This window comes from Triturus cristatus, chromosome 9 (genome assembly GCF_964204655.1).
Source record: "Triturus cristatus chromosome 9, aTriCri1.1, whole genome shotgun sequence".
NCBI lineage: Eukaryota > Metazoa > Chordata > Amphibia > Caudata > Salamandridae > Triturus > Triturus cristatus.
Genome location: NC_140592.1, coordinates 700,931,186 through 700,956,996, shown reverse-complemented (window position 1 = coordinate 700,956,996; position 25,811 = coordinate 700,931,186). Strand labels below are relative to the sequence as shown.

The following is a 25,811-nucleotide window of genomic DNA, read 5'->3' as shown; positions in this document are numbered from 1 at the left end:
TCAGAGCTTGGGCTCTCACCTGCAGGGGGTTAGAAACTGGTCTGTGGTGGCAGGCTTGAAGATACCAGTCTGCCAACACACTAGACAGAGTTAGGTTTTTCAGGGGGCGCCTATAAGGTGCCCTCTGGGGGCATGTCATAATAAATCTTGTACTGGCCACAGTACAGATTCATGAAGACAAGGTGTTTGATACCAAACACCATAGGTCTCAGGAAAGACATCATGTAGCTGGAGAACTCGTAATGACAAGTGTCCAGTACATATACTTAAGATGGCTTACCCCGTTCACTTGTACCATCTAGTAATTGAATTAGACATGTAATATAATGCACCCTGCCTTAGGGCTAGAAGACCTGCTGTAGGGGTGACTTACAAATATTACATGCAGTGACTATGACATGGCACACACTGTGCCATGTTGTGTTTTCACTCATGGTTTGTACCATGACACACAGTTTGTGATGGCAGGCTGCATGCAATTTGTATGGGGGTCCATAAGGCTGGCATAATGCATGCTACTTTTCTTAGGGACCCTCTTTGGTACCCATGCCCTAGGTACCAGGGGTACTACTTACTAGGGACCTACAGGGGTGCCAAAGGGTTAGCCAATTGTGTACCAATTAGACCATTGTATCTTGTTTTAGGGAAAGACCATGACAAAAAGGGTCACTTTCCTACAACCACTTTTCACCCTCCTGTTGGCACTGATCATGAAACATTTGGCTGCTACAATCAGACGAGAAAAAACAGTTAGGAGTGGACACAGGCACATCATCTCATTATATGCTGATGGCATCCTTTGGAGATGACCACTCTTTGTCAACTGAACCAATATAGATCACTCTCTGGGCTCAAATTTAACACGGATAAATCTTGTCCGTTTCCTCTCTACAATGGAGTACAAACAGAACCATCAGGTAAGGCACCTCTGCAGTAGGCTTACAGAACCTTTAAATAATTAGGAATTCAGGGGTTTCACAAATATGAAGTTACTACAGATGGCAATGTGGGTGTAATCAGAAAAGCCATTATGGTGTTCATACAATTCTGGAATAAATTACCACTATCAAAAATGGGAAAGGTGGCTCTATCATAGTTTATTCTTCTGTCCTGTCTCCTTTAATTTTTGCAAACAAGCCGGTAAAAAAACCACAAAAAAAACATTTAAAACATTGAATTCATTATTGCTAGAACCAATATAGGGGAGGTAGAAATAGAATTGCACTTCAGAAATTATAGCTGCCTACTTAGGAACGATGCCTCAATTCCCTAGGTTATGTGAACTACTGTGTTGCTTCACAATATAGGCAGCTTGATGCCACTGTGATCGAAACTCAGAGGAACACAAATTTATAGACTATTGATAAAAGCAGGCACACAACCTGGAAAAACCTCTGTGGGCATACTCCATATTCCGCGTTATCAAATCAATTTCAAACACAGCAATGCAGCCCAGAGATGGAACATCTAGTCTTGGAGATTTGTTCTTAGATCAAAAACACCGTACATTTGATCAGGTAAGTGGAGATGGCAGCGTTTAAGTGTGACAGTGTCTAAGCCATTATGCCCTACAACATTTAATAAAACCACCTCGAAATACGGCAATTTAGAACCGATAACGCTCAAAACATTACACCTGAAGTGGACACATGGAAAGGGCCAAAAGGCAATAACCATTTTTCCCGCACTATCACTGAGCAAACCAAGACTGCCCTTAATATGTTGAAGGAAAAGTGGGGAAGCAGATATGCATATGTAATTCACAGACCAAGAACGGGTATCAGTCCTTGTGAGAAAGTGCCATCTTTTTTGCATGGTATGCCCCCACTTTTTGCTGAATGTAATTTGACTGAGTGTGCCCTGGACTCCTGCCAATCAGGTGCCCAGGACCTATGTTCCTTACCTACAACCTAAAACCCAAATTGGCAAACCCTGGCAACATGTCAGCCCCTGGGTAAATGGTACCCTAGGTACCCAGGGCCTTGTGACCAGGGAAGGCCTCTAAGGGCTGCAGCACTTACTGTGCCACCCTTAGAGGCCCTGTACCCTAACACAAACACACGGTCCTTGCAGGCTGAGTGTCTGGGCAAAAGACAAAACAAAGAGTCGACATGGCACACATCCCTGTGCACCATGCACACACCCTACACTGGCATACATCAGCCACCCCTCTAGCTGGGTGCCCTATGCCAGTGGTGTGGGCACAGGAGCATGAGCCCTGTGACCCTACAGTACCCAGGTACATTCCTGAGCACTGTAAGTGGAGTGCTGTCATTTAAGAGTATATGGTACTGGGAGCTCGTCAAACACTAACTCCACAGCACCATAATGGCAACACTGAAGACTGAGAAGTTTGGTATCAAACTTCTAAGCACATTAAACCCGCACTGATGCCAGTGTGGTATTTAATGTACAAAGCATTACAGACGGCATCTTAGAGATGCCCCCTGAAACCTAACCTACAATCCACGTCTTGTCTGAGGGGCTGCCTAGGCTGCCACACAGCAGACATGTTGCTGGACCCCTGGATGGGGAGCCCCCACTCTCCTGGGCCTGCAACAATGCCCATCCTGGGCGAGGTGCTAGGTCTCCTCCCCCAGGATGGGCAGGGTGAAGCTTCAAAGGCATGCCGCCTTTGTAAGCTTCTCCAGGCCACTTGCTGTACTCAGCTACTGGCCCCCACCGGTTCTGACCCCCACTCTGGCGGGAAGACTGGCCAGAAACTCCAAGTAAGGACAGGGGATGTGCCAGCCCTGCCAACCCCACCCCTCAGGTGGGGGAGGAGAGGTGAAGCACATCTCTGGGCCCTCGCCATCTTGAAGATGGGGAGCCCTACTCAATCAGGACTAGGCCACTGCCCCCTCCCACAGGAGAGTGGCAGGATAGGGGGTGTACCCACCCCAGGACAGGGACCCAGTGGTCCCTGCCCTTTACCTACCTGTAACGCCCCTAAATTTAGTATTTAGGGGCACCCTGAACCTTCCTTCCTCAGATTCCAGATCCTAACACAGCAAAGAAGATCAAGAAGAAAGAAGACCAGCCGTGCAGCTGCTAAGAAGAGGAAGACACCAACTGCTTTGGCCCCAGCCCTACTGGCCTGTCGACCCTCGAACCTGCTCCTGCTAAATCCAGGCACCTCCTGTGGTCAGCAACCTCAAACCCCGGAGGACGTGGCTACCTTGTGACTCGGAGCACCTGGGACTCCCACAAGCAGTGGCTCTGCTCAAAGCAAGAGTCTAACCCCTGGCATAAGACTGGAACCGCGAACCCTGCACACTTTGCACCCGCCAAGCCTGGCCTGTGCCGGAGAGGACAAAGACCCCGAAGACGTCCCCCCGTCGACTGTGACCCCGAATCCGGCACCCAAGGACCCACCTCGACGCTCCTGATGACGCCTGCAGCCTCAGAACCAGGGACACCCCCAACCGCGATCAACAGAGGGTAAGATTTGCTGACACCAAAAGGCACCCCTGCACCCGGCGCCCTGCGGCCCCCTGTGCCCGACTCCTGGGTACCTACCTATCCTCCAACTACCCAACTTACCTCTCGAAGTGGTGGTGGCACCTGAAGAACCTTCGCCCCGACCTTGCAGCCTTTGTTCGTCCTGGAGCTTTTCCATAGCAATCCATTGAGCGCCCAAAGGCTCAAAAGCACCCTCCACCCAGCCGCCCGAGTGGCCCTGGCAGTGTAACTTCTACTCCTACCTACTTCCCCATTTGCCCTGAGCAAGTGACCAGGAGCCCAGCTCCCACAGTCGCGTGGCCTGCTAGTCAGCAGCCACCAACCAAGGGCCCCCTGCCTCCCATAGGATAACATTGGGCCTAACTCACTCTGCACCCGGCCGCCCCAGTGCCGCTGAGGGTGTAACAACTGTACTTACCTGACCCTGGGAGACCCCCGGAGTCTATGCCCAGAACCTTAACTCTGGCAGTCGAGTACTTACCCATAAGCTGATTACTCACGTTTCTTCCATAGGGTAACATTGACTGGTTTCTCTTGAAATTTGTTCTAAGTGTGGAGTTTCTAAACTTTAAAATAATCACCTAAAATCAACCGAGTAACGAAAACGGAAATACTCACCTGCTATTAGGAGAGATCCCAGTGCTGGATCTTGGAGCCCAGCACTGACCCTGAAAAGTACTTACGACCGTACTTACCACTAACTCAATTTTCTCCCATAGGAAACCATTGACTGTTTTGCTGTGAAATTTCTTCTAAGTGTCGATTTTTGCAAACTACAAATATTCTTTAAAAATCGTACCAACTGTGAAAACGTAATTACTTATCTGTTTTAGATAGAGGCCCCAGTACTGAGCCTAGGAGCCAAGCACTGGATTACAAAAGTAACGAGAAGGAATATGCTACTTACCAGTATGCATCTGTTCTTGGCATGTAGAGCTGCAGAGTTGTACACTTAGCATAGGTCGCCATCTGGTGTTGGGCCCGGATGTTTGCAGTTTGTTTTTCTTCTTGGACAGTCTTTGGAAGTCACGAGTTTGGTGACTCCTCCTTCGGTCCGTACTGCGCATGGGCTTCGGCTCCATCCTCAGATTGTTTTTCGCCAACAGGGAAATGATGGAGCGTAGTAATAACAGTGAGAAACCCATGTGTTGTATCTAAATAAGATGTACTGGAACGGATACAGGTAGCCGGGGAGGCGGGTGGGCGTGTACAACTCTGCAGCTCTACATGCCAAGAACAGATGCGTACTGGTAAGTAGCATATTCCGTTCGAGGCATATGAGCTGCAGATTGTACACTTAGCATAGATTATATAGCAGTACCCAACCTTAGCGGCGACCACCGGTATCCGTTGCAGCTGTTTGAAAAAGTGTCTTTAGTACAGCCTGGCCCACCCTAGCTTGCTGCTTGGAATGCACATCTACACAGTAGTGTTTCGTGAAGGTGTGCGGTGTAGACCATGTGGCTGCCTTGCAGATGTCATCTAAGGGTATATTCCCTAGAAAAGCCATAGAAGCCCCTAACTTTCTTGTAGAGTGGGCTTTAGGGGGAACAGATAATGTTCTCTTTGCCTTTTGATAGCAAATTTGTATGCATTTTACAATCCACCTAGCTATCCCTGATTTTGAAATGGGGTTGCCTTTATGTGGTGGAGAGAAGGAAACGAACAATTGTTTAGTCTTCCTGAAGGGTTGCGTTCTTTGTATGTAGTATAGTAACGCCCTTTTTACATCAAGTGTGTGTAAGGCCCTTTCTGCAACAGATTGGGGTTGCGAGAAGAAGACAGGTAATTCCACTGATTGATTGATTGAGGTGGAAGGGGGAAATGACTTTGGGCAGAAACTTCGGATTTGTGCGAAGTATGACCTTGCTGTGATGCATTTGTATGTAGGGTTCCTGTATGGTGAACGCTTGTATTTCACCAACCCTTCTAAGGGAAGTGATAGCTACGAGGAAAGCTGTTTTCCAGGTGAGAAACTGTAGCTCACATTTGTGCATTGGTTCGAAGGGCGGACCCATTAGTCGTGTAAGAACTAAATTTAGATTCCATACAGGGGAAGGTGGTGCCCTGGGAGGAATTACTCGTTTAAGGCCTTCCATGAAGGCTTTAATAGCGGGCACTCTGAAGAGTGATAAATGCTGCCTGTTTTGTAGATAAGCAGCGATCGCTGCTAGGTGTAGGCGTATGGATGAATATGCCAGGTTACACCTGTGAAGATGGAGCAGATAGCATATGATGTGCTGTATGGATGCATCTAGAGGGTTGATTGTATTGTTGCGGCAGTAAATTACAAATCTTTTCCACTTTGCGGCATAACATGCTCTAGTGGTAGGACGTCTGGCTTCCATGATGATGTTCATACAATCAGGGGGAAGGTTAAGGTATCCGAATTCTAGGATTTCAGGAGCCAGATCGCCAGGTTGAGCTGAGCTGGGTCCGGGTGCCTGATTTCTCCATGGTTCTGGGTTAGGAGGCATGGGGATAGATGCAGTTTTTGATGTGGTACCACTGACAGTTGTAGTAGCGTGGTGTACCACGGCTGCCTGGCCCACGTCGGAGCTACCAGAATGAGTGTGAGGGAGTGCTGTTGTAGCTTCCTGACCACTAATGGAATTAGTGGGAGAGGTGGAAAGGCGTATGCAAATCTGCCTGACCAGTTCATCCATATCGCATTGCCCTTGGACAATGGGTGTGGGTATCTGGCGGCGAAGCTTGGGCATTTTTTGTTTTCGTGGGTGGCGAAGAGGTCTATCTGAGGATGCCCCCACTGTTGGAAGAATGGGTGAAGAACTTGTGGATGCAGTTCCCATTCGTGTATTTGTTGCGTTTGTCTGCTGAGCAGATCTGCCATGGTGTTTTGTACGCCTGGAACGTGCTGTGCCAGGAGAAAGATGTTTTGAGGAATTGCCCATCTCCATATGCTCTGGGCTAAGCGGGAGAGCTGGGGAGAGTGTGTCCCCCCCCTGTTTTTGGATATAATACATTGCAGTCATATTGTCTGTGCGAATGAGGACTGCTTTGCCCGAAATCTGTTTTTGGAAAGATTTTAGGGCTAGAAAGATCGCCAAGAGCTCCAGATGGTTGATGTGGAGCGATTTTTGCTGTGGCGTCCATAGACCTTGCATGGTGAGGTGTAGAAGGTGCGCTCCCCAGCCGGAGAGCGATGCGTCCGCTGTTAGAGTCACTTGAGGAACCGGGTCCAGGAACGGCCGCCCTTTGGAAAGGTTTGTGGTGTTCCACCACTGCAGAGAGTGATGTGTGCGGCCGTCCACCAACACCAGATCCGTCAGCTGACCCTGGGCCTGGTTCCACTGTTGTGCTAGGCACTCTTGAAGTGGACGCATGTGGAGTCTTGCATGGGGCACTATGAAGATGCAAGACGCCATCATTCCTATGAGCTTCATAAACACTCTTGCTGGAAGAGAGTGCTGAGGAAGGAATGTTTTGCGTAAGGCTTGAATGCTTGTGATTCTGGCTGAGTTTGGATAGGCAATACCCTTGGAGGTGTCTATAGTGGCCCAGAGGTATTGCTTTGTGTGAGATGGTATGAGGTGGGACTTTTGGTAGTTCACCGTGAAGCCTAGCTGGTGGAGCAGTTGGATGGTGCTGTTTGTATGCTGCACACATTGGTTGTAGGACGCGGCTTTTATCAGCCAGTCGTCTAGGTAAGGGAAGACGTGAATATGTTGACGTCTGAGGTGTGCTGCTACTACTGCTAGGCATTTGGTAAACACCCGTGGTGCGGTGGTGACCCCGAAGGGGAGAACCATGAATTGGTAATGTTGCCCGTCCACCACGAACCGGAGGTATTTCCTGTGAGAGGGGTGTATTGGAATGTGAAAGTATGCGTCTTTCAGATCCAAGGTTGTGAGAAAGTCTCCCTGGCAGAGGAGTGGGAGGACTTGTTGTAGAGTGACCATGTGAAAATGGTCTGAGTGTATGTAGGCATTTAGAGGCCGGAGGTCCAGAATGGGTCTGAGGGTCTCGTCTCTCTTTGGTATTAAGAAATATAGAGAGTAGACCCCTAGATTTCGTTGGTTGATGGGGACCTGCTCTATAGCATGTTTTTGCAGGAGTGAAAGTACCTCTTGTTTGAGCAGTGTGGAATGTTCTTGAGACATTGGACGGTGCCTTGGTGGGATATTGGGTGGGGTAGATGTTAGCTCTAGACAGTACCCTGACCGAATGATTTGGGTCACCCATTTGTCCGATGTTATGGACTCCCATACGTGGATAAAGTTTTGTAGTCTGCCCCCGACCGGAGTGGAATGGTCTGGGGGGAGCGGAGGGGAGTCATTGTGCGGGGGGGGTGGCAGAACGGGTGTTGTTGGTTTTGCCCCTGCCCTTATTGTTGTTACCCCTGTAACCACCTCTCTGATTGCCCTTTGAAAAGGTATTTTGAGGAGGGGACTTGTAGGAGGTAGAGGCGTTATCGGTGGAGGAGCCTCTACCTGTGCCACGAAAGGACGAGCGTCGAAAGGAACGTTTGGAGGCTTGTGTTTGGAGTGCCCCCATAGACTTTGCTGTGTCTGTGTCTTTCTTCATCTTCGAGCGCTTCGTCTACCTTTGGCCCAAAGAGTGTTTCCTGGTCAAAGGGGTGATTGAGTATGGATGCCTGGACTTCAGGTTTGAACCCTGAGATCCTGAGCCAGGCGTGGCGGCGAAGCAGGACACTGGTATTTATGGCCCTAGAAGCAGTGTCGGCTGCATCGAGGGCACACTTAATGGAGGTGTTTGTGATTAGTTTACCCTCCTGTATAAGGTCATGAGCCTTGTGCTTGTATTTTTCTGGAAGGTGCTGCATAAGAGCCTCTAGTTCGTCATAGTGTGCTCTATCATATCGCGCAAGCAGTGCTTGTGTGTTTGCAATGCGCCACATGTTTGCAGCTTGGGAGGCGGTGCGTTTACCAGACGCGTCCAGAAGTTTAGATTTTGTCTGGCGGTGGGGCATCTCCTGAGGATTGGGAGTTAGCCTGCTTTCTAGCTGTGGAGACAACTAGGGAATCTAGGGGAGCAGGGCCCTTGATGTAAGCAGGGTCTGTGGGTGCCGCCTTGTACTTCTTCTCTATTCTAGGGTTTAGTACTCTGGCTCTGACAGGGTCTTTGAACACCTCTGTAGCGTGCTTGGTGACACCCTTAAGCATGGGTAAAATGGAAGTAGATTTGTGTTGTATATCAAATGTATCCAGTAGGAAGTCTTCTTCTACTGGTTCACTGTGCATGTCCACCCCATGGTAGTGTGCTGCTCTCTGCACTAAATGATGAAACCCTAAGGAGTCCTCTGGAGGAGACGGCCTTGATGGGTATAGGTCGTCCTGAGGTACATTGGGTATATCAGGGTTATTGTAATCCTCCCATGGATCTGGGGTCCCTGGTGGAGTGGGATCCATTGGGGCGTCCGCCGGGTAATTGTCCGGATCCCCATCATCCGGATCTGGGGATGGGGCCGGATCGTAGTGAGGTAAAGGTGGCGGAGACCTGTGAGGTGGAGGCGGTGGAGGAGGTGGAGTGGGTAGGGGAGGCGGTGGTGGGGAGGGCACTCTGAGGGGAGAAGTAGCAGAGTCCTTCCTTTTGGGTGGAGGAGGAGGAGCCGGAGCATCAAGGCGTCTTTTCTTGGTAGTTAAAGTCAAAAGCCCAGTCTTTGGATCTTTGGACAAAGTCTTTTGTAAAGGGTCTGGTGTAAACAGAGCCAACGGTGTCGAGTCGTCTGTCGGCACCGGTGATTTCGGAACCGGGGGTTTCGATGGTCTGTGTGCGCCATGCTTTTTTGAGGTCTCCGGGTGTTTCGGCGTCGAAGGATGTTTCGGCGCCGGAGCGTCGGTGCCGACAGATTTGTGTTTGTGTTTGGTCGGCACCGAGTGTCCAGGCTTCGGCACCGGTGGTTTCGGAGTCGAGCTGGATTTTGCAGTCTTCGGTGCCGGATGCTGTTTTTCGGCACCGGGTGTCGGCTGGCTCGATCCCGAGCTGCCATGAGACTTTGGGTGCTTCGACACCGGGCCCGAAGGTGGGGTGATCGAAGTTTTGGTTTTGGTTTTGCCCAGGCCGGCAGGCGAGGGAGTAACCTGAGTCTCTTTGGTTTTCGGCGCGGGAGGGGGCATAGTACTCACGGCCCGCTGCGCTGGTGTAACGTCCTCCACGTCGGAGTCGTCGGCCTCGGAAGCGCTGACGACGTCTTCCTCCTGCTCGGTGTGTGTTTGCCCCGAAGCTTCGGCGTCGTCTCCGAAGATGTCCGGTGGAGCTGCCGAGGATGAGTGCGCCATGGTGCGTCGAGCTCTTCGATCTCGGATGGTCTTCTTCGATCGAAAAGACTTGCAGGCGGGGCAGTCTCTAGCCTCGTGTTCCGGAGAGAGGCAAAGGTTACACACCTGATGGAGGTCGGTGTGGGGAAATTTAGACCCACATTTTGGGCACTTTTTGAACGGAGTCCTTTCCATCGGCCGGGACCGGAGTCGCGGAGGGCCCGAAGGCCGGTGTCGATGTACGGGATGGAGAAAAGTGCCGCTTCGAGAGATGAAGATGATGAAGGAACTCGAAGAATCGAGGATTTTCCGTCGAGGCTGGAACGGTAGAAGTTCGAAGCCGGAGCACGAAGTATCACATCCGAGCCCGATGGCGGAAAAAAACAATCTGAGGATGGAGCCGAAGCCCATGCGCAGTACGGACCGAAGGAGGAGTCACCAAACTCGTGACTTCCAAAGACTGTCCAAGAAGAAAAACAAACTGCAAACATCCGGGCCCAACACCAGATGGCGACCTATGCTAAGTGTACAATCTGCAGCTCATATGCCTCGAACCATACTTTACCCGTAACTTGAATTTTCTCCCATAGGAAACCATTGACTGTTTTTCTGTGAAATTTCTTATAAGTGTCGATTTTGCAAACTTATAAATATTCCTTAAAAATCGCCTGTGTAACTTAAACGCAGTCTCTCAACTGCTTACAGGTGGCACACTAGTGCTGGATCTAGGATCCAACACTGACCTAGAAAAAGTAACCATAACCCCACTTACCTGCTAAGTGAATTTCCTCCCATGGGATAACATTGGTAATTTGATTAGAAAAAGTTACTCATCAACTTTTGAAATAGCAAAATATTGCTTAAAAATCACAACTGTAACTAAAAAGTATTTATTCACTTGTTTCCAATTACTGTCCCAAGACTGAATCTAGGATCCAGTCCTGGAGTTAGAAAATTAAACCTGAGAGTAATCAATTGCATACAACTTAAAATTCCCATTGAGCTCAATGTATTATTGTGTTTGAAATTGTGTTGCCTATTGCAACAAACTAACTATTGCATTCCAAGTCAATTGTCTTTTGCAAAGTATATAACAAAAGCATCTCATTCTGAGAAAGTATATTTTTGATACCTATTGTTGGTTCTAAAATAAAACAAAAAACACTATATATACAAGGGTCCAAGGGGAAACTAGTTTAACGACTAAAGTACCTTTATTCCCCAGGCAACACAGAAAACAACTAGAAAAAGGTACTAAGTCCAACAACACAGAACAAGAAGCCACTCAGAAGCTATAAACAAAGTGAGAACATCACCGAATAGTTAATACAGCACTGTGTCAGAAGTTAAGAGTCCATCAGCCCACCCTCATTGGCGGAGCTTCGTCATCTGAGACTCCAAAGGGTTAAGGTCTGGGCCCATACTATCGAACCAGCCGGCTCTACTGAGTGCCCGACCTATTGATCCCAGAATACAGAGACTCCTGACACAGTGTGTAATCTAACTTGTTAAGACTCAAAAATGAAGCTGAAATGTGCGTGCAGTGCTATAACGTGAAAGTGTATTAAAAATGACTACGTGGGCAAAAAGTATGTTTATTAAGGATTGACCAGGTGTCATATCTAAAAAAAACAAATAGTCTTGAAAGGATAGACTATTTCCTGATTTGGTCTCATAAGGTCGACATGTTTCAGCCGGAACGGTCAACTGACCCGGCTTTCTTCAGGACCTAAATAGATGGAAAATAGGGCTACTGCAGGAATGACATATCTAGTGAGTAATTGGTGACAAACGAAAAATTCGTAAAATCTTATGTGGCAACAGCCACCCTACCAGACAAGCAACCTTTTTGCTTGGGTATAAGAACTTGATCTTCTTTCCTAAAAGATAGGGAAAATCCAACCATAAGAGAGGTATATCATCGACTTGCGTACAGCCTCAGTGACCATCATTCTACAGTGACTTTTAGACACTGTTACTCATCAGAAAAAAACCAAAACGTGGTAACCAATAAAGGAAAACATATATGATAATAAGTTCAACTCACCCAGCTTTCTGTGGGAGGACAGCCTCACCTCACCCGGCTGACTGCTCGGAGAAGGAGGCACCGCTCTGTTAACAAGTAGGGAAAAAAAGACAAGTTGTGCATGGATACTTGTCTATCTACACCCCTTACTCTCCATTTAACACCACCACACCAGTAAAAACCATGACTCTAAGAAAACCGCTCTAAAAGCGAAACTGGCCAGATACACGGGAGATTCGCTGTGTTCCAGATCTAGACCAACCAGATGTTCTCATCCCGGTATGCCAATGAACAGAGGAATGAACCACTGTGAAGACTATAAACGGTGCAGTCAAACAATGGACCACCCTTCATAAGGTTCTAAAATCACAACCTCTCTCTGCATACTTGCTACTATCAAGTCCAGAGAGGGTTACTACACCTCTATTAGTTGTTCAACATCAGGTGGTTCCATTGTACTGACTACTACCCAAATACACACATCAAACAACAGACATAGACCAAATGTCTACTCTGTGCAGAGTCTCAAATTCCTCTCTCCTTACCTGTCCGTCGATACCTCGGTCCGGACTCCGCGCAGTCTGGGAGGTGACGGCAGGAAGGGGAGGGCTCTTTAAATACCCGCTCTGATTGGAGCGATCATTAACTCGAGAGACAGGTGCAGGTGATCATCGTCTATATAGGACCGCTATCTGTAACGAACATGAGCCGGTCTCGAGACACATGTCTCTAGCGCATGCGCAGTCCTAAATATAGCGCGAGAATGTATACAGCGTCTCTCTACTGCTCATGGCTGTGCACTTAAACAAGGAAACCAACAATCACCAAATGGGAGCGTGAGCCGGTGTCGGGACACTAGTCTCTATTCCCGGATACTGCAAGGGAATCAGTCACGTTCCACGTAGACAGATTCGGGTCTGTATATAAAAAAAACATAAGCACATGAATAGTGCACAAAACACTCCATACACAAAGAGCTAGAACAAACGTCAAGCATCCTGTTTGCATGAATGTCGATGGAGTTGGGAGGTGCTAAGGCTCAGGACAAATCATTCATGCTCTGCAAAAAGAAAATTAAAGCATGAAGTGGCGGTTAACACTGGAAATGTGCGGACTCGTACGGACGCCACACGTCAAACATGTAGACTGCGGTATCGATAAAGTGAGCCAAACGCTTATGATGAAACCCCTGTGGTCTGCCATAAGGCGAGCAACTAAGCATGATAGAAGACTGGGGAGCTCAATCCGTGCTAGACCCAACAGAACAAACGTGCTGTGAATACTGTCACAATATCAGCAAGGGGTAATTAGGTGAACCAACCCCTGTTTGTAGATAGAAAAGATTGCATAAATGCCCAGTGGATACATATCCCATGCACAACTCGTGAACAGGCAACAACAATCAAACGTCCTTATTAATGATATAACTCGCTCTATCGAAAGAACGTTAGTGGAATTAGTAGACAATAAATATGTTGGGGAAGGGTACCGGGGGACCACAATCCCGGTCTACTCGATGACCAAAGAACAAACACTACAGAGGTCTCCAACCAGAGTAGGATAGACCACGAGACACTTTTATTATCTTATCCATATCTCGAGGGAAACATATGTAGCATGCTCCTACAATTGAATCCTTTATAGATGTGACTTCATGAGGGTACATGCTGATCAGCAAAACGGGAAATCGTGAGCTGTCGGAGACCCAGAAGAGTAGCTCATGATAGAGTCCCCAAGTGCTATAAGAGTATCAGGGAGTATCACGGAGTAGTTGGAGATATTAAGGACCGACAAGTTAGATGGAGGTCCATGGAATGTTGTCATTGAGACCATGCATGTCTGTTTTCATTTTGAAAATCCAACGTTGCTCTCGCAGAAACAGAAACCGAGTGATGTCTGTTACATGTTGAGGAATCAAAGGTCGTTCCAAAACGACCCACCTCAAATCATCGGCTCTGTGCTGTTTAACCAGAAAGTGATCTGTGAGGCAAGTGGACTGTTTCCTGCATCGGATCGTGCTCTTATGCTCACTTATGCGGAGCTTGACTTTGCGTGTAGTATGCCCAATGTAGTGTAAGGAGCACGGGCATGTGATCATATATATCACACACTTGGAATTGCAGTTTGTGTGGCTGTTGAGTATCCAAGGACGACTAGTGCCTATGTCGACTGATGTAGCCTTGGTTGTCTGGGGACAAGCACTGCACGAGCCACAGGGGTAGTGACCTCGTACTGGGGGTAATGACCACAGAGTGTTGTCAGTGCGTGCAGGTCGTGTTGGTGGTCGTGTGTGTACCAGGCTATTTCGTAGACTTGGACCCTTTTTAAATGCAAACAAAGGAGGTGGAATGTTATCTGAGGCTACATTAAGGATGTGCCAGTGTTTGCGTACGGTTTTCTGTAACCTATTAGATAGAGTAGAAAAAGTGGTTACAAAAGTCATCCTGTCGTTAGAAGTCCTAGAAACGCTGTTATCCAACAGCGCATCTCGATTGTTGTTGGAAGCCCTCTTCCACGCCTGACGCACTAATCGCTTGGGATACCGGCGCGATTGAAGTTGAAGTGCCAATTCTCTGGCATGTTTGTCAAAGAGATCCCTAGTGGAACAGTTCCTCCTAATCCGTAGGAACTGGCCCACAGGGAGATTCTCTCTGAGGGCCCTGGGATGATAGCTGTCAAATGAAAGTAACAAGTATCTTGACATAGGTTTCTTGAAGAGTTCACAGTGTAAAGTATCTCCAACAGGAAAGATGGAGATATCCAGAAAAGATAATCTCTGTTTGCTATGCTCAATAGTGAACTTTAAGAAGGCGTTTTGTTCATTGAGCCAAATGTGAAAGGCCTGGATCTCTTGGATAGTGCCCCGCCAAACCACCAGTACATCGTCGATGTACCTCTTCCACAGCACCAGATGTTTAAGAAATGGGTTGCTGTGGTTCAGTACATGATGTTGCTCGAACAGATGAACATAGAGGTTGGCGAGGCTGGGCGCAAAAACGCTCCCCATGGATGTGCCAGAGATTTGTAAAAAGATCTGATCTTCGAATCTGAAAAAATTCTCAGTCATGGCTATCCTGGCACACTCCATGATGAAAACAACGGGGGTCATACTATTCAAGTTACGTGCTTCTAGAAGTCCTTTGATGGAATCCAGAGTTTCAACTTGCGGAATGCAAGTGTAGAGCGACTCTACATCAAAACTTACCAAAATATCGGTACTGGTATCGAACTCGATATCTGGTAGCATCCGCAGGACATCAGCAGTATCCTTGAGGTAGGTAGGCATTTCTGAGACCATTGGTCGTAGAAAGACATCTACAAACTTGGATAAGGGCTCCAGCAGTGAACCTATCCCAGAGATGATGGGACGTCCTGGAGGGGGCCGTTGGCTTTTATGAATCTTAGGGAGGCAGTAAAAATAGAGCATCACCGGACTGTTGATCACCAGGAAACGAGCTTCCTGCGGCGTTAACCACCCTTCTGCCTCTCCTTCCTCAACCAGATGTTTTATCTCCAGGGTTAGTCTTGGAGTGGGATCTGTTTCTAAGATCAGATAGGATTTGGTGTCCATAAGTTGCCGAAGGCACTCAGTTCGATATACGACAGTGTCTTGTAGGACCGTGGCGCCCCCCTTATCCGCTGCCTTGATAGTAACGGACAAGTCTTTGGTTAAATTCTGGAGGGCCAGTTTGTCCTTTCTAGAAAAATTACAAAAATTCGTAGGTCGTGTATCGCATAGCGCCATCACATCAGAGATCACCGCCTTTTCAAAGGTGCACACCTGAGAGGGAACCTGGTGTGCCAAAGGTGTGAAATTTCTTTTAGGGCGTAATCCCGTGTTGACAAGGTTTGGATCTTGAGTAGATGCGATGTAGTCATCTGGCTCCCTGTTCTTGAAGAAAAAATGGAGTCGGACTTTCCGAAAGAAATTTTCCAACTCACATCGCAGAGTGAATGGATCACCCAAATGAGTGGGCACAAAACCCAACCCTCTATTAAGGACAATGAGTTCATCATCCGTGAGAGTCCTGGAACTTAGGTTTACTACAAGATCGTTCATTCTTTGGTTGAGCTGGGGGTTTGTTGAAGATTGCCCCTCCTGCTCCGGGTGTTCGGGAATGTCGGATCTGGTTGCCAGTGAACAGATGGAGTGCCTCTCCGTTTGCCCCTCGTGCGGCCATTGTTTGACTGCACCGTTTATAGTCTTCACAGTGGTTCATTCCTCTGTTCATTGGCATACCGGGATGAGAACATCTGGTTGGTCTAGATATGGAACACAGCGAATCTCCCGTGTATCTGGCCAGTTTCGCTTTTAGAGCGGTTTTCTTAGAGTCATGGTTTTTACTTGTGTGGTGGTGTTAAATGGAGAGTAAGGGGTGTAGATAGACAAGTATCCATGCACAACTTGTCTTTTTTCCCCTACTTGTTAACAGAGCGGTGCCTCCTTCTCCAAGCAGTCAGCCGGGTGAGGTGAGGCTGTCCTCCCACAGAAAGCTGGGTGAGTTGAACTTATTATCATATATGTTTTCCTTTATTGGTTACCACGTTTTGGGTTTTTTCTGATGAGTAACAGTGTCTAAAAGTCACTGTAGAATGATGGTCACTGAGGCTGTACGCAAGTCGATGATATACCTCTCTTATGGTTGGATTTTCCCTATCTTTTAGGAAAGAAGATCAAGTTCTTATACCCAAGCAAAAAGGTTGCTTGTCTGGTAGGGTGGCTGTTGCCACATAAGATTTTACGAATTTTTCGTTTGTCACCAATTACTCACTAGATTTGTCATTCCTGCAGTAGCCCTATTTTCCATCTATTTAGGTCCTGAAGAAAGCCGGGTCAGTTGACCGTTCCGGCTGAAACATGTCGACCTTATGAGACCAAATCAGGAAATAGTCTATCCTTTCAAGACTATTTGTTTTTTTTAGATATGACACCTGGTCAATCCTTAATAAACATACTTTTTGCCCACGTAGTCATTTTTAATACACTTTCACGTTATAGCACTGCACGCACATTTCAGCTTCATTTTTGAGTCTTAACAAGTTAGATTACACACTGTCAGGAGTCTCTGTATTCTGGGATCAATAGGTCGGGCACTCAGTAGAGCCGGCTGGTTCGATAGTATGGGCCCAGACCTTAACCCCTTAGAGTCTCAGATGACGAAGCTCCGCCAATGAGGGTGGGCTGATGGACTCTTAACTTCTGACACAGTGCTGTATTAACTATTCGGTGATGTTCTCACTTTGTTTATAGCATCTGAGTGGCTTCTTGTACTGTGTTGTTGGACTTAGTACCTTTTTCTAGTTGTTTTCTAAAATAAAACAACCATATATTTTTTTTTTTTTTACAAACCATTGGCCTAGAGTTCAGTTCTTGAGTGTGCGAGACCATTTGCTGACTGAGTGTGTACATCAAATGCTTTACACTGTCCTCTGATACTGCCTTACTGCTCGACCAAGCTACCACTTGAGAGAGTAAGGTTATATCTAACTTTAGCATCTGCCAAACCCATGGGGACTGTTGACTCTATACACACTGTACCTATTTGGGAACAGAATATATAGAGCCACTTTCCTACAGTTCTTAAATTTTGCTCAAGTGTCTCTAGAAACGCGAGGTTCAACTGAATTAAACACTGAGCAGAACATACCTAAAACTCCATAATTTGCACAAGATATATCCAGGTGTGGTGGGCAGAAGTCCAAGATGGTTGGATGAAGATGCCGACTTAATGCATATGTTCTGCAACTATGCAGCTCTAAATAGTGGCTACGGATGTGCTATCAGAAATTATTGGGAGGTCTGGCATTAAAAAGGCTGAAATTTGTATTATTGGGACTGGTCACAGATCACAAAAGGCAAAACTAGTTATAGAGTCAGGTTTAGCACAATTAAAGACCAAGCAACGGATCACCATGGAAAGGAAATCCCTGCATACACCCCAGATGGGAGTCTGAGTGAAAGAATTAGCTTAATGGGCAGAGTGAAATCAATGCACTGTTACAGCAGTCTAGCTAAATTCCTATGTGTAGTTTCAGCATCTGTGTACAGCAGCAAAACAGTGGCGAATCGTAGATGAAAAAACCAAACAGCCTGATAAAATTGTGCAAGTAAGTGGGCAATTAGCAATATTTAGTTCAGCCCTTCTTGTGATATCTAATAAAATGCAATTAATATTCTTGAACAAATTCAAACAAATAGATTTTCTGAAAATCAATATAAAAATATAAGATTTGTTAATTGCAGACTGCTGACAGTAATGTCCAAACATTGTATAGCCGGGGTCCGTCAGAGGGTTTCTACCGGCATGAACTGATTGCTTCGCACCGCCCACTTGCCCTAATACTATACCTGTTGACTATTTTCAAGTTCACTTCTTCACAGTACAGTTTTGCAAACATCTTCTATGTTAGGTATGGCCTAGTGTCAAGATCAGTGATGGTTTTCAATGCCTGCTCAGTGCAGCACTTTACTGGGTTATTTCTTCTGGGTGATTGCACCATGTTTACATTCACTATAGGTAATAGCGACATATACTTTCCTTTGGGGTCCTTTTGAGCTATGCTGTAGCCTCTGCTAATGCAGGTGATCTTTCCTGCAGCTTGCTAAAGCTTTCCCAAACTCTACAATACTCCTGCTACATACCCGTTACCATTACCACCAAGGATTGGGTGAGGAAATATCAATACCCAGTGCTAATGTCTCCAAAGCCCATTGTCATAGGTAGGACTTTCACTGTCACTTTCAGCATTTGTTACTTTTTGCAGTGAGTGTTCTACGGATGCTTCACTGTGTTGCCTTGCTTTGTACTGTTGAACGATGGCAGCTCTGCCTGTTCTGTACCACTACAAGTACTTGAATTCAATTTATTAGACACCGTCTGAGAAATCAAAACAAAAGTTGCATCAATGGTATTTTAGTAAAATGAAAGGATGGTACCCAAGGAGAGTGATCACCATTCTTACCTGTGCCCCCAAGAACATGCATGTCCAGCTGCTCCAAAAGATACATCACACATGTATTCACTTGAGGCAGAAGACCGAAGAGAAAGATGGCAGGGAAGCAAAGAGTAAAAACTGTATGAAAAAACAAAAACAAAGTTATTGTCCACAAGGGCAGTTTTAAATAATTGTTGACAACATACGAAGACTGAACGAAAGATCTCACTAGAATTGTGCTGGGATATAAGGAATGGGACACATTCAATGCAGGAGCAACAATGCCACTTAAGAAAGAGATGTAGTGATATAGGGACATGCGCACTGCACTTAAGAAGAAAGTTTAAATACCTGTAATAATGGTTTTGTAGCCTGAAGAGCCTCTTAGATCAAATGCAGAGAATTTTGTTATCCGGTGGTTGGGCACAGAAGTGCTGAATCGCAAACCTTTTTTCTACTTTTGGTGGGCACCGAAATAGGCAGATGCCTAAATAGAATGTCAACTGCATGTCCACAAAACCCCCTGACATGACCTCCATCTTCGGTTCTTTTTAAAATTTCCCTACCCTCTTTCAATGAAGAGGTGGAAGGGTCACGTGGAAATTCAGAAGAGATACAGCTAAGAAAACACCATTATAACAGCTAAGTAACTGCCGTCATTTGCAACTCAAAATCCCTTTTAGATTCACATGCTGTACTTAGATTATGTAATGGAATTACCTCTCCTGAGGGTGGTTGGAGGTGGTCGGGGTTAAAGAAGGAGTGATTGAGAACAAGCGTCTTAATATTGATTGTCATAGCACCATCTACTTGAGCGGTTCTAGACCAACACAGTGTGCATCTTGAATGTGTATTTTAAAATGCATGTCGCTGCGAGCCTAGCGGGAGAACATGGCGGCGGTCGGCTGATCGCTGCAGCGCTCCGGAATCAGGCTCCTGATGTGCTCTGCTTAGACGCTTGTAAACGCGCGTCTAAAATGTTCCCCCGTAATCCGGAGTGAAGGGTTCCTAACCAGGTTCATTTTCTAAACGAAATGCGAGTGCTGGGAGGAATCCCGAAGTGTTTGTGATCTAACGCTCTTACCTGGATTCCGGCTCCGCTGGGTGTAGGCGGGGTAGGCGGGGTAGCCGGGCTGCTTTCCCTCTCTATGACCGCAGGAAGCGAGTTTTGCGGTAGAGGCAGCGGCAATGCAGCGGGGGTAGAGGATGTTGCCCCCCCAATCAATATGCATCGCCAGCTGTTCTAAAGTTAGGATTGTGGTCCGTAGCCGCCCTGGAGCTGCGCCGTGGGAGGAAGGCGCGATGTTTGTCACTTGCTGCATGTAATATTTCTTCCCAGGCTCAGAAGCTCAAATATATTTCTCGAGGTGCGGTGGAGGGTAAAGGAGGGGTTGACTGCCCGGCGGGCGCGAAGAACGTGGAGAGTGAAGAAGAGGGGGGGGGGAGCTCCCGGAGGAGTTAGCTAAAAAGTGTCCACAGCCGCTACAGCAGCCACAGCAGCAGTCGTCTAAAGGCAGAGGCTCACGTAGAAGAGGTAAGGAGCCCGTAAAGGTACAGTGGAAGAAGCCTGCTCCTACCTCACAGGTAAATCTGGCTGATTTGGTACACGGCGGACCCTCATCCTCTGAAGGTAAGAAAGCCTCATCTTATTTGTCTGTGGAAGTGAAATCGAAGGGTACAAGATTAAACGGGGTTAGAGGCAAAGCTAAACATCAAGGGGATTCAAGTGTGCCACCTGATTTGAACTCGAGGATAACCCCGTCTTTGCGCTCATACTTTAAAGTCGTACCACAGGTGCTTCGTTTGACGGATGCTCAGGGCATGTCTTCCTTTTTGACGGCAATGGATACTGGTGCTAAAGGTATGCCCGCCTCGAGTACCCTAGGTGTTATGGGAGCTCCAGCTATCAATTGTCTTTCTGCCTCTGGTGCCCCTTCTGGCGGAGACTCTGGCCCTAAGCTCACTTCTGAATGTGTTTTGTCTGAGGCGGACTTGATTCAGCCAGATTTAGAGACCAGTGACTCAGTTGAGACTCTCAAACCTCAGTTTCCGGAGGGGGGATGCCATGGTAACGCAAGTGGAGTAGGGGGGGCAGGAGATTCTGCTAGTCCCGACCCGATACCCCCAGTGGATTCAGATACAGGGTGTGTAATCTCTGCGGCTTCTATTTTGGCAATGTTCTCAACCCTGTCCCGTGATATTAAGAAGGGTTTTGAAGAGTCTTCTGCTAATCAGGCGGACATTCGGAGCTACTGTGAGTCCTTAGACAAAAAGATCGATGGGTTAACATCTAGGACAGGGGAGCTAGAAGATAAGGTTGCTGCAATGTCTATCTATTTGGACAAAGCTAAGGAAGACATCGTCAATTTGCGAAAAGAGGATCAGGCTCTACTTGATAGGATGGAATTATTGGAAAACAATTCCAGGAAAGCCAATATACGCATACTTAATGTGCCTGAAGGCTCCGAGGGTTCCGATGTTAAAAACTTTGTGGCGCAACTTTTAAAGGAGTCATTATGTCTCGATAATTCTCTAGAGAAACTGACCATCGACATTCAGAGGGTCCATAGAGATCCGTTCAGGAGAAACCCACAAAGACCTAAACCTCGTAAAATCTTGGTTAATTTCCATACCTATGCACTCAAAGAACAGATCCTCAACTTAGCCCTAAAACAAAAATCCCTCCTTGGAAAAGGATTTACTTTTCTTATTAGATCTGACCTTTCTAGGGTCACGTTAGAGAAGCAGTGGGAGTTTGGAAGGCGGCTTGAGGCTTTTCGAAAATTGGGGGCAACGGCTCAGCTAGTGTTCCCTGCAGCCCTGAAGGTGATGTTCAACAATAAGATGTTTAACATTAGGTCAGTGCAAGCCGCTGATGAGCTCCTTTTGGAGTTGGGCAATAAAGCAGCTGGTTGATATGTACCTTGTGTAAAAATACAGATCAAATAATAAATGGCCCCCTGAGTGTTAAAACATATTAGTAGTTTGTAGATATTGAATTTAGTTTTTTTTTCTCTCACATTTTTTTTTTATTTTGTTGAGGTAGTATATGCTACAACACAACTACCACGGGGGAGAGAGAGGGGGAATGGGGGAGACTGGGAATGGAAAAAAAAAAAAAAAAAGAGGAATGGTGGAAGGAAAAGGAAAAAATATATTTTTTTTATATATATATCTTTGGTGAAGGACAGGAAATTTTATTCGGTTTTCTGTTCTCCTCTCCTTTCTCCTGTTCTTGTTCTATCCTTGCTGTATTTACAAACTCCCAGGTACATATACCGCATTCACACATTTCACACATTTTGTTAGAACACGTGAGTAATTAGATTACTTTTTGAAGGGGGATTGGTTTTTAGCGTCAAGGGTGGGTCACGGGAGCCTGAGATGGGGGTGCTATCTACTGGATCCGTTCCGGTTGGATACACCAAGGGTTCTCCATGGGTGGGAGGGGGGGGGGGGTGGGGGGGTATAGGGGTCACGGGGTAAAATGTCTTATAAAATTCCTCATGTGCCAACCTTGTGCATTTTTGTATTCCACTGGGTGTAGGATAATTTCAGATATGCATCTATCAGACAGTAGCTTAGGTCATACAGGTGATGTCCCAAGTCTCTGGGGGGTGTTGAGAGGCATTGAAGACAAATGGCTAATTTTAAAATAATATCCTGGAACGTAAATGGCCTCCGTACTAAATCTAGGGCAAGGAAGATACTTCAATATCTTCGGGATTCTGAGGCACAGCTGATCATCCTGCAAGAGACGCATCTGGTCCAAGACGAAATGGATGCGTTAGTTAAGGAGAATAAGTGGATCGACTTTTCAATTTCTACTTCTCAGTCCTTGACTTGTAGAGGAGTATCAATTATCTTCAAAAAACAACTCAGGGCTAAAGTGTTAGATTTTAAGGTTGACCCAGCGGGTAGATGGGTGATTGCCTACATGGCTATTTTGGGTAATCAGTTTACTATTGTGGGGTATTATGGTCCTAATCAGGACGATCCGTCATCTTTGGAGGCAATTTTCTCACACCTTATGTCCCTCCCAGAGCCTGTAATTTTTGCAGGCGATTTTAATATCGTCTTAGACCCCACGCTTGATAAATCACGTAATAGTCGATCTCGAATCCCATCAAAATCCAGATCCTTTTTGCTTAGTGAAATGAAGCAGTATGGTTATGTGGATATTTGGAGGTTGAGGGCAGGTGAACAGTTGGGTTTCTCCTTTAGAAACCAAAAATACCGCCACCAATCCAGAATAGACTTTGTATTAGTGAGCCATACCTTAGTAGATTCTGTTAAAGATGTTAAATACCTCCCGTCACATTTATCAGACCACTCGGCAGTAACTATGGAGCTTATTTCGATGCAAAATTTGCCAGCTAGAAGTTGGTCCTTTGATCGCTCCTTACTTTCTCACCCGGATGATGTTCTTTTTATAAAGTCTGAGGTGAGTCACTTTTTAACAACAAATGTAGGATCGACAAGCATCGGAGTGGTGTGGGATTCTCTTAAAGCTTTTGTTAGAGGTCTTATCACAAACAAAATGGTATATAGGAGGAGGCAATACAAAGAAGCAGTGACATCGGTGGAAGCAGACATAGCTAAGATTCAGTTAGAACTAGACGCTGATTCCACTACAGCAGAAGATCGTTCTCTTTTGTCTGGAAGGTTAATTTCTTTAAAAGGCCACCTCGCTTCCGTCTTAAATCAGCGAATACAAGAGAGATGGGAGGCCAGTAAGCTTGCTCATTTTCAGTATGGAGAGGGAGCAGGGAAGCTATTGGCATGGAAATCCAAAACAGACCAAGTTCGTAACAACATCGAGGTGATTAATGTCAATGGCTTCCCTCTCTCCCGGGATGAAGATATTAGATCCGCCTTCAGGGATTTTTTTCAAAATATCTACTGTGAGGATAAGAACATCAGCTCGGTCAGAATTAAAGATTGGCTTAGTAAGATCACACTTCCAGTGCTCTCTGAGGAGCAAAGTGAGAGGTTAGATAGTGTAATCTCGGAGGAGGAAGTCATCAAGGCCATACATAATGCCAAAAAAGGGAAGGCGTCAGGTACTGACGGTCTACCGGCTGAAATCTATAAAGCCCTGGAGCAGGAACTTGTCTCCTTCTTGGTACTACTGTTTAATGACATTCTACTGGATGGGGGTCGGCCCCCGACATCTTGGGACAGTGCGTCTATCACTGTAATCTTAAAACCAGGAAAATCACCTACTGCATGTGGTTCGTATAGGCCAATCTCCATACTGAATGTTGATTATAAAATTTTTGCCTCAATTCTGGCCAATAGACTAGCTTCGGTTGCTCCCAATATCTTACACCCGGATCAGAAAGGGTTTGTTAGGGGGAGACAGCTACATGAACTAACTTTTGATTTAATAGGCGCTATCGACTTGGCAGTTTTGGAGTCCCTCCCCCTGGCGGTTCTTACCTTGGATGCCACCAAGGCCTTCGACAGAGTTAACTGGTCGTATCTGTCGGAGGCCCTGGCAAAGTTCAATGTGGGAGCCGGGTTTCGCCGGGCAATTAGTTTATTGTATCAGAATCCAAGTGCCTGTGTACTGATTAATGTCATCTTGTCTGACCCCTTTAACATCTCGAGGGGTACGCGACAGGGCTGCCCACTTTCCCCACTTCTTTTCGATCTTTACGTGGAACCATTCGCTCAAAATTTAAGAAACAATGTTGACATCAAGGCGTTCACGTACAGGGGTTGGGAAAGGAAAGTGGCCCTGTACGCTGATGATATCCTTATTTTCACCTCTGATGCCCGTACGGCTCTCCCGAAAATAGTTAAGCTAGCCTCTGAATTTGGTGTCGTGTCCGGGTACGAGATCAACGCCTCTAAAACCGAGATGATGACATGGGGTATGGACAAGAACTTCTGTATCTCGGGTATTCAGCCGGGGAATAAATTGAGATACCTGGGCCTCGACATTGTGGAAAATATAGATCAAATTGCAGATATCAATTTTTCCAAAGTAGCTAAGGACTGCCGTAAGTTGCTTCAGTCCTGGTTCCATCTTCCTCTGTCTTTATTAGGAAGGGCTAATTTGGTTAAGATGGCTATTTTGCCAAAGATTTCATTTCTTTTCAATACTATCCCCCTTTACTTCGATCCAAACCACATTAAAACTTTTCAGGCCGAGATTAATACCTTTATCTGGAATAAACATCTTCCAAGAATTGCGTGGAAAAAGTTAAGGAGGCGCAGGGAAAAGGGGGGGCTGGCCGCACCCGATATCCAGGTCTATGCCTGGGCGTTCCAGTTGTCTCATGCTAGGGTGCTGCTAAAAAAACCATTGGAATGTGGGGTGGGATCTCTATACACTACTCTGCTTAGGGGAGAGGGGGTCAGTCAGTCTGGGTTCCTATTGAAATTCGGTGATCCCAAGTTCTTTAAAAAAATTAAATTGAAAATTCTATTGGGAATGGCAAAGACTTGGGCCCAGGTTTCCAAATCTATCAAAATAGGGTACTATAGCAGTAGAACTCCCCTATGGGATCTCCCTGATAATCCATCTTGGTTGGGAGACTCACTTGCAACACCCATTAGAGAGGCAGGTGTGGAGGTCTGGGGTGATCTATTTGTTGAAGGGGAATTGCTCTCCTGGGAGTGTTTGAGTAGAAAGATTGGCCCTGGCCTTGCTAAGCTAAAATATCTGCAGATGGCTAGCTGGTGTCGTTCCTATTCTGCACAGCCCTCTCGTAAAAATAAATTCCCAGTGGGGGGGTTATAGTACTCTTATTACTCTGCTAATTGATGGACCCCCTGCTAAGAAGGAGATCTCGTCCTGGTACAATTTGATTTTGGAGGAGATGGACGGATTATTTAATCTTCCACAGGAACTCTGGGGGGCTGACATATTAAGTAATACGGATTTGCATGAGGTCTGGAGAACATCTTGTAGACTGCTGTGGGATGTGGTGAAACCGGCGTGGTTGCGTAGGAACCACATCTTCACTATCCACAGAGCATATTATTCCCCCCTTCGACTTTCTAAATTTACTCAGGGGAATATGGTGGGGTGCGCTAGATGTGGTCTCCTAGCAGCCTCTGACATCCACATGTTTTATGATTGCCCCCTTCTGTTTCAGTTTTGGGAAGCCATTTGTAAGATCCTGTCGTCCTCAATA

General features: G+C 46.5%; 1 protein-coding gene across 2 annotated transcripts in view; it reads right to left on the bottom strand.

The window, feature by feature from the left end:
- PCNX3 (pecanex 3) overlaps positions 1–25,811 on the bottom strand; it is a 682,255-nt gene that overhangs the window by 368,914 nt on the left and 287,530 nt on the right. For both annotated transcript variants that reach the window (XM_085625837.1, XM_085625836.1), the window contains exon 15: positions 18,691–18,801. In XM_085625837.1, coding sequence (XP_085481963.1) covers positions 18,691–18,801 — 111 coding nt within the window. The remainder of the gene's footprint in view (positions 1–18,690; positions 18,802–25,811) is intronic.